The 17,975-nt window shown below is 37.3% G+C and overlaps 1 protein-coding gene across 1 annotated transcript; it reads left to right on the top strand.

The window, feature by feature from the left end:
- Window positions 1-4,945: 4,945 nt before the first annotated feature.
- afg3l2 (AFG3-like AAA ATPase 2) lies at window positions 4,946-14,463 on the top strand. The gene is made up of 17 exons (XM_060873895.1): window positions 4,946-5,140; window positions 6,346-6,436; window positions 6,691-6,750; window positions 6,869-6,993; window positions 7,222-7,371; window positions 7,475-7,549; window positions 8,090-8,214; window positions 8,434-8,707; window positions 9,082-9,219; window positions 9,407-9,560; window positions 9,640-9,747; window positions 9,854-9,979; window positions 11,252-11,362; window positions 11,492-11,607; window positions 11,728-11,928; window positions 12,310-12,504; window positions 13,023-14,463. Exons 1-17 carry the CDS (start codon window positions 5,048-5,050, stop codon window positions 13,263-13,265), a joined length of 2,385 nt encoding a protein of 794 aa, XP_060729878.1. The 5' UTR covers window positions 4,946-5,047; the 3' UTR covers window positions 13,266-14,463.
- The last annotated feature ends 3,512 nt before the right edge of the window (window positions 14,464-17,975 follow it).

Raw genomic sequence — 17,975 nt, 5'->3', positions numbered from 1 at the left:
TGAAGAAGTCAAGTCAGCAATAGCCTGAGGTGAGCAGTGGTAGTGTGGCTCTCAAACCTGTAATATGTACAGTTAAACCAGTTCAGCATCATCCTAGTTAATAACAGTGTTTCATATTAAACCTTCCGGTAACGCATGCCTTTTTCTAATAACCATGTCTTAACCGCTGACAAATAAGTGTTTAAGAAGAAACGCTCTCCACAAGCTGGTTATTATTACAACACACTTGAGCACCTGTGCCCATTCGAACCAAGAGCTCCACACAAACAGGTGCTGTCTCTGTGGTCTGGTAGCTGGTTATTATCTGTGGCACAAAAGCAGAGTCATCCAGGTGTGACATGAGAGAGGAGAGACGGAGGAATGTCCAGGAAGATGGAGGAACAGGAACTTCTAGAAAAGTGCAATACGTTCTCGCATCATTTCCGAGTGAACTTGAACGCAATCCGAAAAAGCGATCAGACTCTGAATCGACTCATACGGTGGCTGAGAAGTGCAAAACACATTAACAAATCCAAAAACAAAACCGAATACACATTAACAAATCCGAATACACATTAACAAATCCGAATACACATTAACAAATCCGAATACACATTAACAAATCCGAATACACAACGAAAATTCAGACAACCAACGGAAAAGGTAGGTATAGTTTGTGATTGGACACATTTGCACTTCTCAGCTACCGTAGACTCGACTGCAAGACTGCAGTTAGTCAACCACTCTCTTCTGTGGCATATATATAAGTAAATAAAACCTGAATGCTGGGTGGGAGAATTATACAAGATTAATTTAGGGAAATTGGAGAAAAGCAAGATTTGTTGAATTGTAGGATCCCAGTCACATTTGTGGCCAATTCACTAAACCAAATAAGTGCAATACAACATGGAGGATGACTTAAAACATTTAACAGGTCATTGTTTACTCTTTGATGCACACACACACACACACACACACTAGTGGTTTTAACACTAAATAAAAGTGCATACAACAAAACAAACTCACAACAGGTTTTCTCTGAGAGTTTAATACAACTGAATCACTTCAATGATTTAATAAAAAAATAAAGAAAGATTCACACGTACTAGCAAGGAAAGTTTACTGTGTAAGCAGTTTTTGATTATGTTATGCACTTTTAAACCTTGTTACACACGAAGTTTGTAGTTCGGAGTTAACAAATTGCAAACAAGAAGTCAAACTAAATAGTAAATAAACTTTTCCACTGTGTTGAAGACGCACCTGTTATAATAAGGTTAGTGGAAGACGCTCGAAGTATAAACTCTCAATAACAATAACACATTGTTTTATTTAAAAAAATTTAACTTTTAAAAACGTTACCTTCTGTTGCTGTGCCGTTGGATCCCACAATGTCAGAAATACCGCAGGAAAATAACACAAACAGGAACGAACGCGACGCCGTTGAACGCGGCACCGATGACCTCCGAGCTGCTACCTGAAGCTTCCACAACTCAAACAACGCAGATTGCTTGATAAGATTCAAAAGAAACAAAGACTAAGAGTGCATAAGTTTGTGCTCTGAGACTTTGTTCACAAGTACTACAAAAAAACGACCTTGTAAACAGAGCTGTGTTTAAACATGATGAAAACCCGCACCGCCCTCTGGAGTCACCTGTTTGTGTTGCAATAGTGGTCCAGGTGAAGGGGGCAATTAGGGTAATTAACCGACACACCTACAGTTCAAACAGCGACTCTGAAGGTGTCGTCACGGGCTGATTTGCATATATATATATATATATATATATATATATATATATATATATATATATATATATATATATATATATATATAAATATTATATTATTTATATATTTACACACACACATATATATGTAAATATATAAATTATATATATATATATATATATATATATATATATATATATATATATATATATATATATATATATATATATATATGATCATTTTGCTAATCAAAAAAAAAGAGTACAAAATAATCGACTCTATTTACAGAAAGTATTTGTTTTGGGTCATGGCACCATGATGCGTTTACAACATAATTATTTATGTTCTTTGTTAATGTTCTTTATGTTAATCTTTGCAGGGGAAAAAAGAAGCAGTGGTAATAATTAGCTGTGGTATTAGCAAAGGAAACTTATCGATGGAGAAACTCATTTTAATTACTTGTGAATTCCCAAAAGTAAGAGGAAAGGACAAACTGTGACCAGTGATTGGTCCATTTGAATTTTGGTCAATTACTGGTTGATGGGAACAGAGCACGTGGCAAGGGGTTTATAGGATATATTCAGAGTATATCAATAGAATATACTTGTTGTTTAGTATTTTTTAGGTACAATTAAAGGTGCAATGGTCAATTTTTGTTGAATCAATGGTGATTGTTTAATCAATGATTTCAGCACAAGTCTGTTACATACTTTGGAAACCAGAATGTTTGTAAACGGATTAGCGTCTTGTCAGTAATTTTACAAAAAAACATCACCCACACCCTCATAAATCATTACAGGGTGAAGTATGAATGTTTACAGAGTTGTGAATTTACTGTCGGAGGAATGGAACCAGTATAGGTCCTGGGGCAGAGTTCTGTGTGCATTGGTCGGAATAGGGATGGGCTGGAGAATGAAAAGAAAATCAAGAATGAATGAATAATAAAAGTACAAAAAATTCCTCTTCCTTTAATGTAAATGTGTATGTCGGCTATGTAGTATATAAGCCCAGCTAACATTTGCTTTAATATTGCATGTGTAATTTCAAAAAAATTTTTTTTGTTCGTTTGTTTTTCTTTTCTTTTCCTTTCCTGTTGCTGTTTCCTGACTGGACTGTGTGATTTCAAGACTTTAGGTGTTCTCAAGTCACCAGTGTCCCATCACATGAATTGGAAAGCAAGTTGCCTTGTTAGGATGGATCGACCGATCACATAAAAACGTGCAAAATTTTGTATGTTCTCCTTGCGTTTGTGTGGGTTTCTAGTTTCTCTACTTTCCTCCCGCTTCCCGAAGAACAAGCAGGTAGTTGGATTGACTACAATAAATACCCACTAGGTATGAAACAGTGTGTCAAGTGTAGTGAAGGTGTTGAACTGCTTCACACATATTCATTCATAATGATCCTGTGATAAAGCATTTACTGAAAATGAATAAATGAATGACTGAATGAATGAATGCATGAGTGAATGAATGAGTGAATTAATAAACATTTTGTGAATATTTTCATGCACCTAAATAATTTTCATTCTTTCTTTACAGATGGTCAGAAGGCCTGAATACGAGTGGATATTTTATTCCAAACCTGTGCAAGAAACTTATTAAAAAACAGTACTGTACAGTATTTAGGTATGAAACTCTTATTCGCCTTCAGCCAGATAGCAATTGAAGGTAGCATTGTGGAAGGTAAACCCAAAAAATAAAAAAAGACTAATTTAATTTAATAATTATTATTAGGATAATTAATGGGAATGATTATATAATAGACACTCTCAATAAAACTGAAAACCTTGGGCGCCGTTGAAGGTAGCATGGTGGAGCATGAACTCCAAACGCGCTCCCTAGTGTCAACCATAGATATATACATTAGATGTCACCTTGTATAGGGCAGAACATTGGAGCGAATGCGTCAACTGAGCCGCCATCTTGGTACGGGGGACCCCCTCCTCTTAATGCATTAGCGTCAATGAAGGAATAAGAAATAAAATCACCATAAATCGTCATGAATGAGATTTCTAGTTTTTTTTTGGTTCGTTCCAAAGGTCAGACATGTATTTATCATTAAGTCCAGAGAAAATTTAAGGTTTTGATATTAAGATAATCTACTTTTTCACAATATAATACATAGTGCTAATAGGTGTAAGTTTATTAGTTACATTCTTCCACTTGAGTAAACTTCAAATGAACGATCACTACTTACCTTATATCCTACTGCATGTAACACTGCTACAATGGTGTGACTATACATGTTCATTTAAACATTTAAATTGTATTGGTTTATTAAATATGATACACAAAGCAATTTGCAGGTGGAAGCAAATCACAAATTTGAGAACATAATGTGAAAGTTAGATAGCTGAGGTGCCAAAGACTGTTCAATCTTTTATTTATTCTTTTCCTGCAATACTTTTGCCACATTAAATAAGTATGTACTAAAGTCACATAAACCAAAAAAAAAAAAAAAAAAAAAAAACTCGTCTCTGTTTATCACTTGGGAATCTACAAACAGATTCAGATTCAGATCATTTTATTTAATGCTATATCAGCAATTAAAAGCTATTTTCATGGCAAAATTCAATTACAAAAACACAAATATCATATAAATGCAATAAAAGCAAAACAAATATAAACAGCAAGTCGTATTATACAATTTTTTTATTTTAATTAACATACGATAAAAAAAAATCCAAAACCTTTTCAGGCATAATGTCATTAAATGTCCTTAAGTGAAGTAACTTGATAAAAGAACATTCTACTTGTGTTAAGTCCAGGACAATCTAATAACATATGTTTGACAGATAAGGGAATCTTACAGAACATACATAAAGTTGGGTCTTTTCACCTTTAAGCAAAAAAGCATGGCTCAATTTTTAATGTCCTTATTAAGAGCTTCGGAATCTACAAACATTGTCTGTTTTCCTAACTGTCAAAAACTAAAGGGTAACTAGCATGGATTAGCTGCGGTCATTAACCAAGGACTAAAACAAACCAACAGAACAAGAAATATAATTTCCTAGCATTCAATATCATAAAACACATTCTCACTTGTGAAAAGTAATCCCTTGCTGTCTGGTTTTTTAGATTTCTTTCGTTTGAACAACCAAACGCAGCACGTCCGGCATCGTCCATGCATTTGAGGTAAAGGAGCACCGTACAAAGATGGCGGCGGTTTTGACGCATTTTTTAGGACCCCAATGCGACATCTAGTGTATAGATATCTATGGTGTCAACTCGAACACGAACCGGAAGTGCAATGCGTTGTAACCGAATGTGTTGTAGGATGGCGACATAGGTTCCTCTATAAAATCTATTTTTGTTTATTTTAGCTCTGTGCGCTCAGTACTGACATGGCACACAGATATCTCCACCTCTACAGAGGCTGCAGGAATCTGTACAGAGTTGTTCAGCCTGATTTAAGGTCACTAAAGGCAGCGCGACTGGTAAGGTGCAAAAATCAGTGACATGGGACGCGTCTCAAACGCCTTCCTGTTTAATACCTAGTGCTCTAGATAGGCTGCCTACTCTGTTACAGTCATAACCCATGTAGTGTGTTTATATAGGGGACATTGGGTGGTTTCGCCTCAGATTTGCACTTACTAGCAAGTATTTGCTACAACTTTAATAGTACACTTAAAACATCAGCATTCATATCATTTACCTATGGGTTTTGTTCTCGTGATTGTTGCTTAATATGCCATATAAAGCGTTTAGGTTAAACGACATTGCTGCTTTTGGGTTAAAAGGGTGTTAGCCGGTTGCTAGCAATGCTAGATGTCATTTCTATTTTTTCCCCCACCCATATATCGAGAAATACGTCCTGTTAAGCGGGGATTGGTCAATAACATAGCATCAAGCTTTCAGATTCGTCGTTTTGCCTGACTGTCTCGGTCAGTATAGAAGTTGATCCAATGAATGCACAGGAGGCGTGGTTAGTGCGAATACGGGTGGGACATTTCGTGCAGTTATGATATTGCAGTTTATCAGAATCGGTTTTATTCGCCAAGTTTGTGCAGTAAAACAAGGGATTAATTTGTTTTGGTTTTTAAGGTGCTCTTGGTACATACGTACATAGAAGACAGGGCAAACAAAAATAGTACAAGTCATATTGTTTATTACTCATTTGTGTGTTACGTTTGCTCAAAAAAGTGTTGGTTAAAATACTTATTGTTTATTGCTCAGGCATTTTTGAGTATTTCCACTAATTATTCTTTATATATTAACACCTCATTCAGATAAAAAATTCAATTCATTTTTCAGATATTAAATATTAAAATTCTACATATTTACCTTTTGTGACTAATATATACATAGTCGTTTTTTTGTCCATAATTAATAATTAAATAAATAAATAAACGAATTTATCTCATTTATCATTCAAACAAATGTATGTGTAAATCTTTCGTAACGTCCCCATCAGCCGTTCAGGTTTTACTCTGATTGTTCATTTCAGCTTCTAGCTCTCTGCTCTCATGACCTTTTATGGAGTTTTGTGGGCGTCACTAAATGTAAATGAGCTGCGTCAGGAACAGTTTGCACGTTACACAATTAGGGAGAAAATGAGCATTTATGAAAGTTTTGCAAATCCTGTGGAACACTTTAGTGAAAGATGAACAAGGTCCGTATATTTGCATTTTTTCCCACTCAGGTATCTACACAGACTGAGGCCCTGCAGAATCGAGCGCTGCTTTCTCGGGTTTTGGACACGTACAGAAGGTTATGCTCAAAGCCTCCGAAAGGTGTGTTCTATACATTAAAATTAAACATGTAGATGTTCTTATTAGGGACAGGGAAAGTTCAGAGATTAATGCTGGCTGGAAACCTTAAATTCTAGGCCTTATATACATGCTTATTTATTTATTTATTTATTTATTTATTCATTCATTCATTCATTCATTCAAGAAAAAGTGTCTATTCAATTTATAAATGGGAAAGTTTCTCACATGCCTGGGTTTGGTCTTTTGTTTTCCCCTTGTATCATATTTTCTGAAAGGATTTGAAAAATACTTCCCGAAAAATGGCGAGTCCAAACCTCCCAACGCAGAAGCCCAAGGTGACGTGTCCTTTTTTTTTTTTTTTTTTTTTTTAAACCGGAGCAGAAATATTTCCATCTAGGTATGAAATTGTATGTGCAGTTTAGTCACATATTTTGTTTCTCGGCTTAAATCTAGAGGCCAAGCCGAACAATGCGCAGAAGAACTCTGGGAAGTCAGAAGGTGGAGGAGGTGCTGGTGGGGGAGGAGGTAAAAAGGGAGGAAAGAAGGATGAAAACAACTGGTTCAATCGTGCCCAAAAGGTGTGTTCGTATAGTAAATGTTAAATTATCACCATCATACCTTCTCAAAAAACTTCACCACATCTGTAAATGAGCATAAGCGTAACGTCAAAGCTGCTGTTATAGGACATCAATCATCCCTTTCTGACCAATCAGATTTGAGCACAGGTTAACTGACCATGTGTTATACTGTATGTCATCACACCATCCACCTTTTTCACTCTTCATCCTCATACTGTTCTGCTATAGGGGGATATTCCATGGGACGACAAGGACTTCCGGATGTACGTACTTATTTCTGCGGCTTTTTGGGCAGCAGTGGCTTATTACTATTTCTGGGATACAGGAAAAGAAGTCACCTGGAAGGACTTTGTTAATAGCTACCTGGCTAAAGGAGTCGTGAGTTTGTATTGCATATTTTCTTTCCTACTCCTCGTAATGTTACTGCTTTACATGACGGATAAAGTCGTGTAATCTAATTTTCTGATTCGGGCTCCTGCAGGTCGACAGGTTAGAGGTTGTGAACAAGCGCTTTGTGAAAGTTATACTCACTCCAGGACAAGCGGAAACTGCTGGGGTGAGTTTTTATTCAGAGGAGAAAAAAATTCAAAGACTTGTTTGTCATAGAGTTTAGAAATGTCTTCAGAATTATTTTTGGATGTTTTGTTTCTTTCTTGAAATAAGATGCTTTACTGGATTTTTTAAATGTTGTGGCCTTTTTAAAAACAAATCTAATAGATTAATAAATACTATGTAATATCTATACCAACATTTTTTTTCCCCTGACAAATACCAACTCTAATGTTATGTTGAAAATAGTGATGTACTTTGTTTTTAGAGTTTCTTTTGTTTTGGTGTAACAGTTTATTTCAGTATATTAAAGTATCTTTAAACCTCAGTAAATTGTTTAATTTATTTAATTTTTGTAAAACTTTTAGAAATCATTCTGTCTTGCAAATCACAAAGCTTAAGTTTAAAAGCTTAACATTGTGGACAGTGAAAGTTTACAGTGTTGTGAATGAAGCTTAGTTTATTGGCACGGTTTAATCTGCATTATATGATTAAACAATAGTCAATTGATGCAGCAAAAATAAATAAAAATCTTTCTTTCTTTAAGAAATATGTGTGGTTAAACATCGGCAGCGTGGACACGTTTGAGCGGAACCTAGAGACGGCTCAGATGGAGCTGGGTATCGAAGGGGAGAAAAGACTGCCTGTGGTTTACTCCACTGAGAGCGATGGGTAACCTTGTGACTTTAACACAGTTGATTTTATATTTATACATTATGTCAGGAATAAAGCACAATCTTCTTAAAACTGCAGAAAGTGAACGAACACATATTGACCAGTCAGAATGGAAAATTTCTCAACACTGTGGGATAATAATTAGTTATGATAGCGTCATGTTATTACAGAAGTATGTGAATATAAAGGTGAAAAGTTACATTTTTTTCTCTCCAGATCCTTCCTGCTCAGCCTGCTTCCCACCGTGCTCATCATCGGATTCCTGCTCTTCATGCTACGGCGAGGGCCTGCGGGCACTGGGCGGCCTGGCAGGGGCATGGGTGGCCTGTTTAGTGTCAGCGAGACCACCGCAAAAGTGCTGCGTGATGAGATCGACATCAAATTCAAGGACGTGGCTGGGTGCGAGGAGGCCAAGCTGGAGATCATGGAGTTTGTTAACTTCCTAAAGAACCCCAAGCAGTACCAGGACCTTGGTGCCAAAATCCCTAAGGTACCAAACTGACCTTGGGTTGAATTCTCTTTTGTACCTTAGATAATCATGTCATTATAAAAAAATAAAAATAAAAATAAATAAAAAATAAAAATATCTAAATCAATGTACAGTGCTGTTACATAGTAGTGACTAGTTAACACAGAGGTCCCATAACACCTACTGTAGGGTTCAGCCGTATTCTTTATCATTTTTGACTTCTTTGGGTCATCAGACTGAACCTGAATAAAATAATAAAGCAAAAAAAAAAGGAGAAATACATTTGCATTTGCTTCTGGTCTATTTTCCCGTTAGCGCGTTTTGGCGTCTCTGTAGCCAAGTTAACGTATTCCTTTAACGACTATCTGAGTAAAAGTCACTGTGTTTTGTTTTAGGGTGCCATTCTGACCGGACCTCCCGGTACCGGGAAGACCCTGTTAGCGAAGGCAACTGCAGGCGAAGCAAACGTCCCTTTTATCACCGTTAATGGCTCCGAATTCCTAGAGATGTTCGTGGGTGTCGGTCCAGCCAGGGTAAGTGACCTCACACTGACATGATATCTATTTTAATATCTGTGCTCATTGTAATTGGTGTAAGAGAAGCTTTTATGTATTTAAAAAGTCTTTTGACGTTATAGGAAGTTTTCCAAAATCAAAATGAGTTTTTAAAAATATATTTTCGTGTATCGTTCTATTTTACTTTGTATTTATTGTGTGTCAGGTTCGAGACCTTTTCGTTCTGGCACGCAAGAATGCTCCCTGCATCCTCTTCATAGACGAAATCGACGCGGTGGGGAGAAAAAGAGGCAGGGGCAGTTTCGGAGGGCAGAGCGAGCAGGAGAACACACTCAACCAGCTACTCGTGGAGATGGACGGTGCGTGTCTGATGCTCGTTATTAACAAGATCATCTGTGAACACTGTGCTTACTCAGTCAGATATTCTTTCACTTTCAGGTTTTAACACTGCAACCAACGTTGTGGTTCTGGCTGGTACGAACAGACCAGACATCCTGGATCCAGCACTGATGAGACCTGGCCGCTTCGACAGGCAGATTTATATCGGTGTATAATTCAGTTCAGACTCCTCTGTTATATTTGTGATATTTTTGTCATATCAGTAAAACAACACCTTAATAACCACGTTTTGTTTTTCCACTGTTATATGCAGGCCCTCCAGATATCAAAGGCAGAGCATCGATATTTAAAGTCCATCTAAGACCGCTGAAGCTGAACGCAGAATTAAACAAGGACAATCTAGCGAGGAAGATGGCTGCCCTTACACCTGGCTTCTCAGGTAGCCTTGTGTCCAAGTGTATGACCAGTGCATGGGTGTAAATTTCATTTCATTTTTATTCATTCATAAATTAGTTGTGGCAAAAATGCTGATTACCGATGTAATTTTCCATAAATCTGCTATTTTAGTGATTAAAATATTACTTATCTAGTTAACATTAGCTTGTTTACAATAGCTTGTTGCATAGTGCACTGCAACTAACACTCCAAAGCCGTTTCCCATGCATTGTTTTATTTGGGACGACTTGGCATAATGTTAACTTAACATTAACGGCCACAATTAGCATATTATTAATATGCTACATATAATATAAAACAATAAATATAAAATTTCTCATGAGCAACTTTTGAAGGGGACACAAATAATACAGTCAATAATAGAGTCAATGGTAATTTCAAAAGAAAGTAAAACACTATCATAAAAAAATAATCACAACAATAAAAACAAGGAATTAAAAAAGAAGGTTTAAAATTTATTTAAATTAAGACACTTAAGAACAGAATAGAAATTGATTATACAAAAAAATACAGTGGGGTCAGTTCGGACGTAGCACAGTGCTCATTTAGTAAATGCACTGCTAAATAATATGCTAATTGTGGCCATTAATGTTAAGTTAACATTATGCCAAGTCGTCCCAAATAAAACAATGCATGGGAAACGGCTTTGGAGTGTTAGTTGCAGTGCACTATGCAACAAGCTATTGTAAACAAGCTAATGTTAACTAGATAAGTAATATTTTAATCACTAAAATAGCAGATTTATGGAAAATTACATCGGTAATCAGCATTTTTACCGCAACTAATTTATGAATGAGTCTGCATCAACTACATTAAAGAGAATCGCTTTATTGAAAGTGAATAAAATACCCTACTTAATGGAGTTCAACGTTAATTGAGCCGCAGCCACACACCTGACTCGTGTGTGGAGAGTAGGTGAGATGAACTGGGAAAGCAGGCAGTGGGTCAAAACCATGTGAGGAAGGGGAGGGGGAACTCAACTGTTTCTAAATGCATTTTTTGCGTTTTATTTTTGTACTTGTACAATTATTTAGGTTTACATACTTTTTATATATACATATTTTTTACGATAGAGTGCGATTTTTTTTTAAATAATTTTTTTGGGGGGACAATCCTCGGATGGGGGGACATGTCCCCTCCATCCCCCCCGGGATTTACACCCATGGACCAGGGTATAAAAAAAGTTTCAGTAAGCATGCTAAGCAAGAGGGCACATGGTATTTTTTATTTATGTATTTATTTTTCCTGTTGCTAGGTGCTGATATTGCTAACGTGTGTAACGAGGCGGCGTTGATCGCAGCTCGACACCTCTCTGACGACATCACAGAGAAACATTTTGAGCAGGCTATCGAGCGTGTGATCGGAGGTGAGCGTGTAAACATAACCAAACGCAGTCCGAAGGCCTGTCATGTAATGTAACGTAACATAACAATACACTAGGAATAAAATTGGTATCCTTGGTACTGAGTCTTCACATGCTGTTTTGTGTGTTTAGGCTTAGAAAAGAAGACACAGGTGTTACAGCCTGAGGAGAAAAAGACCGTAGCATACCATGAGGCAGGACACGCCGTAGCTGGGTGGTACCTGGAGCATGCAGACCCTCTGTTAAAGGTACCAATAAATATCCTTCTCACCCCCTGTCCTCTTCTTCTAGTAAAAAGCCTTTTAGGATTTATACTGAGTGTTTACTGAGCCAATCATGATCCTTTGCAAATGCTGATGTCTTTTCAGGTGTCCATTATCCCACGAGGTAAAGGTTTGGGCTACGCTCAGTACCTCCCAAAAGAGCAGTACCTCTACACCAAGGAGCAGCTGTTGGACCGGATGTGCATGACGCTCGGGGGCCGAATCGCTGAGGAGATATTCTTTGGTCGCATCACCACTGGAGCACAGGACGACCTGAGGAAGGTGACGCAGAGCGCGTACGCACAGGTGGGCGGCTTTTATCATGTTAGGACTAAATTTCTAGTAAAGGATTTCTCTCTTTTTTCTCTCATTTAAGAGCATTTCTTTCTTGTGGAAATGCCAAGTGTATAAATATACGATGCAATTATTAATTTCTTGTTTCTGAGACGTTCAACATCTTTACTTTCCCAAGGACAGTTTTGGGTCTGCTCTATTACATCATTTTGATCCTCATGTAGATGAAACAACCCAAGATTGATCGAGAGAGTATTTATATCGTTTCAAATTTACATGTATATTCCTTCTGTTGGCAGACTCTTTTTATCCAAAATGGTGACACAATCCAGTCAATTCAATTATCTATTACAAGACAAGCTAATAGTATCTGATGTGCACTTTCCTCCACAGATAGTGCAGTTTGGGATGAGTGAGAAGGTGGGTCAGGTGTCGTTCGATCTTCCTCGGCAGGGAGATCTGGTTCTGGATAAGCCGTACAGCGAGGCGACGGCACGTCTGATAGATTCTGAGGTGCGGGATCTCATTAATAGCGCCTACGAGCGCACAAAGGTGCTGCTAACAGAGAAGAAGGCAGATGTGGAGAAGGTACAAGGCTTGTTCTGTAACTTTCAGTTCTTTTCATTTTTATTTTCAGTGTGATATGTACAGGACATCCATTGTCCAATTTCTTTGACAGATCCAACACTGAAATATTCACAGTAATCAGACTCGAATAAAATATACAGTACTACATATACACATTTTTTTCTATTTCAATGTGATTTTTTTAGGGGATCCAAAAGTATACAGTTAGCATCAGTTGAATATATTTCATAGAGGGATCTTACTGAAAACTAGTCAGAAATTAAAAAAAAAAAAAAAAGCTAAGAATTTACAAAACATTTTATTGATGAGAAAGTGATCAAAAACATTTTCATGTAACATGTAAAAACATCATGGTCAGACAGATGGTGTGTGTGTGTACAGGGTTTACAGTAAAACCAGGCACTTGGGAGAGAAAAAAAAGGTCTCTGTTTTAGTCCAAATTTAGACACTAGAAAAAAATACCTGCATACTTTCTTATTAATTGCTGTACATAACATCCTAAATGTGTTATCCACCAGGTGGCGCTGCGCCTTCTGGAAAAGGAGGTGTTGAATAAGAGCGACATGGTGGAACTTCTGGGCCAGCGGCCGTTCGTTGAGAAGTCAACGTACGAGGCATTTGTGGAGGGCACAGGAGGACTGGACGAGGACACGTCACTCCCTGAGGGACTAAAGGACTGGAATAAAGAACGAGGGAGCGAGAAAGAGGAGAGTACAGAGGAGCAGGTGGCACGTTACATCGGAGGTGGCATGCCGTTCTAAACGTAATCCACCACCAGAGGGTGACATTTACAGAACTGAGCGAGAAGGAAATATAATGAGGTCTGGTTTAGTTTGGGTCGGGTCGGATCGGGGCTGGTCATGTGACCTTCCCTCTGTATCTCAGGTTGTTGTGTGCTGCATAGATAGAGAGATTAAAGAGGTGTTGTTTTTTTTCTGTTTTTTTGTGGGATGTGGTAGCTCAGTGGATCACTGATTGGAAGATCCTGAGTTCGAATCCCAGGTCCACCAAGCTGCAACCTCTGGGCCCCTGAGCAAGACCCTTGTAAATGTTCTTTTTTAACGGAGAGGGAAGTTGCTAGCTGTTGCTCAGTTCAAATTTGAAGGTGGGTTTTTGGATTACGCAGCTAACGATCCATATTTTTGAATTTTGCTGACTGAAATGAGCAGAATTAATATATAGAATATGATGAATATCCTTAGGGAAAATGTATATAAAGGATGAATGAAAAACATGTTAATTTAAATAGAAACATCCCTGCTCATAGTTGCTTCTGTCAAATACCACACAGTGGATCGCTCATTAGAAAAGCAAGACAGCTATTGTGTTTTCACTAGATCTGGAAAAAAATGCATGATATCATCTGACATCTTAACACTGTTGTTGAGCACTTGGTTACCGCATTCTCTGTGGGTTTTTTTTTTTTTTTTTTTTTCATCTACAGTTTATGTGCAATTACAAGAAAAATAAATAAATTTCCACCTACTGAGAAATGAACTGATTTTATATAGTTGTCCTCGACTTTGACTCTGTACATAAAGCACGAAGACTTTCACAGAATGCTTTTATGAGTCTTTTGCTTAAATGTATTTGCAAATTAAGCCCAAAGGTTGTATAATGAGTTAATGTAGTTTGAAGTAAATTAATCTATTTTTTTCTCTTGCATTACTCCTTCTTGCTTTAAAACTTCATTCTCAAGAATTTGTGACGATCACATTTCAAGCATTTATCGACCGAATTAAACAACTGTCTCGTTTTCTCAGTACAAATGAATCCACAGATCTAGTGAACGGATATTAGTTTAAAATAATGCCATGAAGAAGCGGGTGCATCTGTGTGCTTTCTATAAGCGACTATATGTAAATATGTAAAACACTTTTTATAGCTGCTGAAACATAAGTGACATTACAAGTATAATATACTTGTTTCATCCGTTACTATAAATAGATCAAAATATGCCATTTAATACTTAATTTTGAAAATGCACTTGAGTGGAATAACAGTTCAGGACGTGCTGTGAAAGTAATCAAAGTGCTTATTGCAATCATTCATTGCTTATTAATTGTAGTTGTATTTTGTGCAGTTTTCAGTGTTTAAATAAATATAGATAAATATGTGGCTATGGTATTGGAAGTGATTTGAGTCTCCCACACAGAGTCTCTCCATCATTAAATCTGTTAAATCCATTAAATTCATAAGAACTGTGTCTGCAAGACACTTATAAACTACCTGCAAAGCTACAGTACTGTAAAAGGTTTTAGACACTTGTTTAATGTAAATTAGTGTGTTTGAGCTGTGTGTGTGTGTCTCGGTGGTTGTGTGTGTATATGTATGTATATCTATAGAAATCTGTGTAATACTGCAGTATTGCACTTATCTTACATGAGCTTGAATGGTAAGTGCAATATGTGGAACATAGAAATGTTAATCTTAGAAAATGATTTTTTATTTAAGAGATTTGAACAAATATACTGATATAATGAGGTCCAATGGGGAGTATAATCTCTGTTTAACTTGATTAAAACGCATCAAATGTTTATGGATTTTATCAATAAGACAAAGTTCACTTTAGCTTGTAGTTTACATGTAAAACACAAGACGGTTTGTTTTTGACACAGATGCCGTTTGCTAATAACGGATGTTTGTGCTAATTAGCAAACTAACGTTATATTAACAGTTAACTCGTTAAGCAATAAGGACGACAGACAGCTTCACAGCTCTATGCGTTTCTAAAAACATAACGAAATTGACCAATAAACAAATATTTCATGACTTACAGTGTAAAAAAAATCACTTCATTCTTCAAAAAAGATTTTCGAAAATTTTACGTTGCTTGTCTCTGCATGCCACTTCGGGACAAAGAGCGCATGCGCAAAGATTACCTGACCTCGTGGAGTAAGTTTTACTATTTTTTTGCATTAGTTCATTAGATGACAAACAACTATGTAAATATTACTAGAACAGTTCCATTTATTTAAGCACAATAAATTAAAATGAAACCTCAAGTAGATTATTGAATTAAACATGACGTTTTGAAGTAAAAACACAAAATAGGATTTGTTTGTAAAATTTACTTAAATTATTAATTAAATATTAAATAATTATTCAATTATTTAATGCTGTTCTTAACGCAATCCACCACCAGATGGAGACATTTACAGAAGTGAGCGAGAGGGAAACAAGTTTATTTAAAGGATTACTTCAGTGTTGTTTAATCTAATGTCTGCCTTCTACATCTATAGTTTATGTGCATTTACAAGAAATACATTTCCACCTACTGAGAAATGAACTGATTTGATTTAACTGTCCTTGAAGTACATGAAGCACAAAGACTTTCAATTCTGTGTTTGAATAAATATAGATAAATATGTGGCTATGGTGTTGGAAGAGATTTGAGATTATTTATGAAAATGTTTTTTTATCTTAAGTATTTTGATGGATGGAGAGATTCGGTTTTCTGTTTTAAAAAGTATTTATAGGAATGACATAAAACATACAATAATTCGGAATAGGCCAGGTTAAAGAAGTAATCTGGATTGTAATATGCCATCTAGAGTTATTATGATATAATAAACCATCTGTAATTTTCTTTATCCGAGGAACAAGAGATCATAAGGAATTCTCTGTGATCAAATTTATGAAAGTGTTAACTGTTAAAAAATCAATTCACTTTTGCACACTTTATCCTTTGGCAGTACAAGTTGAACTTATTACTGCTTTAAAAAAAAGAAAGAAAAGAAATGTCTGATCTGACAGCACGATCAGCTCGAGCGCACATGTCGAGCTGTCATGAAAACACGCAGCAATCAGAAATAGCTACCATGTGCCGTGTGATTCAGTAGCCGAAGGAGGTTGTTCACGTTTAGTCACGGCAGTCATGGAGAGGGTTCCCTCACTCCCGCCTCTGACTCTGAGCGCTCTGAGAGGGAGTGATTCCCCACCAGCTGACGACGACATCGTCATACGCAGATCGTCTGAGAGTTAGCGATTAGCTAAGTTCTGTATCAGCTTAGTCATCGTCTGTGTTTAGTTTGCGTTTTATTTATTTTTCGATGAAGCTAAATTAGTCATTACTGTAGATCAGAGATGAGACTGAGACTAACACGGCACGCGTTTGAGATGCTGAAGTCGATGAGCGAGTTTAGTGAAGCCATTACTCATGTTGTTGTCGATGACGGAGAAGTTGCGAGCGCAGATGAGGATGTCGCTCCCACGAGAGATGCAGAGGCAGGGCCGAGGTGGAAGGACACAAACGTGACTTGAGGATGAGTCAGACGTGGCGATCAAGGAGCTTCTGAGCTGCATGTGTGAAGAAACAGGTAGAGAGGGTGAGAGAGAGCGAGAGAGAGAATGCGTTGGAGTGAGGAGAGGGATAGATAGAGAGATAGAGAGTGATGGAGGGATCCCGCCTACCCAAATTTCTCCCAGGCTCTGAATCAGAGCACAGTAGCAGTGGGTGAGGACTATCCTGCCAAAACTCACACCTCGCCACCTCGTTACTGCTTTTTACATCATCATGAACATCATCATCACACACACACACACATCAGTTGCGTCTCATCATAACGTGAGTAAAACACACCCCACCACAGGAACTGTGTATGTAAATATGCAAAACCATGTGATTGGTTCAACTTTCAAAGTCTGATTTTCACACTTCCTTGTATCACAGCAGGTGAGTTTTTTTCCTTCAGTGACCACTGAGGTCTAAATAAAGCTATGAGCAGTGATTATTGGTGCCAAGCACCTTGGTAGAGTGGCGTGTTTGCGCAGTGGGTTTCGTTGTCACCTCACAACTCTGGGTACCCAGGTTTGATCCTGAGCTCGGGTTACTGTCAGCGTGGTGTTTTCTCAAGTTCTTCATGCCTCTCTGTTGGATCCTCCGGATTCTCTAGGTTCATCCTACCTCCGAAAAAGTACCTTCTAAACAGTGGCGTTCTATCCAGGGTGTATTGCTAGTGTTACTGAATATTGTACAGTTGAATTATGCTGAATTATGATGACACAGCCTCTATGGGAAGGATGAATAGCCTTCACCTATCAATCAAAGGGTCTCTAACCAATTACAAGCAAAGATTCCTTCAGAATTCTCTATCCCACCTCTGCTTGCTGGATCCAAGGTGTTCCCAAGGCAACTGTGATATATAATCTCACTAGCAGCTCCTGGGGCCTTAGGGGTTTCTATACAGCTTGTCAACCAGGTGGAACACTCATTCAGTAATTATATCTTATCAGATCTCAATTCGTATTGGTCAGAAGATGATTCATTTCATATAAGAGCAGCAGCTCTACCAGTAGTTCCAGCTTCAAAGCAAATCACAGGTTTCTATGCTAACAACATTAATATAGATTTGCTATGGAAGTTGTTTCTTTAGCAATTATAGAGAGTCTCCAGTGTCAGATGTCAGTTTTCCTCCATGGGAAAGGCTTCGGGATAGAGGAGGTTGTTGGAACATGATGGTTGTATTATT

Source organism: Tachysurus vachellii, chromosome 1 (genome assembly GCF_030014155.1).
Source record: "Tachysurus vachellii isolate PV-2020 chromosome 1, HZAU_Pvac_v1, whole genome shotgun sequence".
Classification (NCBI taxonomy): Eukaryota; Metazoa; Chordata; class Actinopteri; order Siluriformes; family Bagridae; genus Tachysurus; species Tachysurus vachellii.
This window is presented reverse-complemented; position numbering and strand designations above follow the sequence as displayed.

What these genes read in the sequence shown, in the direction of transcription:
- afg3l2 (XM_060873895.1), top strand. Translation starts at nt 5,048, where the DNA reads ATGGCACACAGATATCTCCACCTCTACAGAGGCTGCAGGAATCTGTAC. An exon ending in GACAAGCGGAAACTGCTGGG is followed by an intron (nt 7,550 to 8,089) that starts GTGAGTTTTTAT and finishes TCTTTCTTTAAG; the next exon opens with AAATATGTGTGGTTAAACAT. An exon ending in CGCAGAGCGCGTACGCACAG is followed by an intron (nt 11,929 to 12,309) that starts GTGGGCGGCTTT and finishes TTTCCTCCACAG; the next exon opens with ATAGTGCAGTTTGGGATGAG.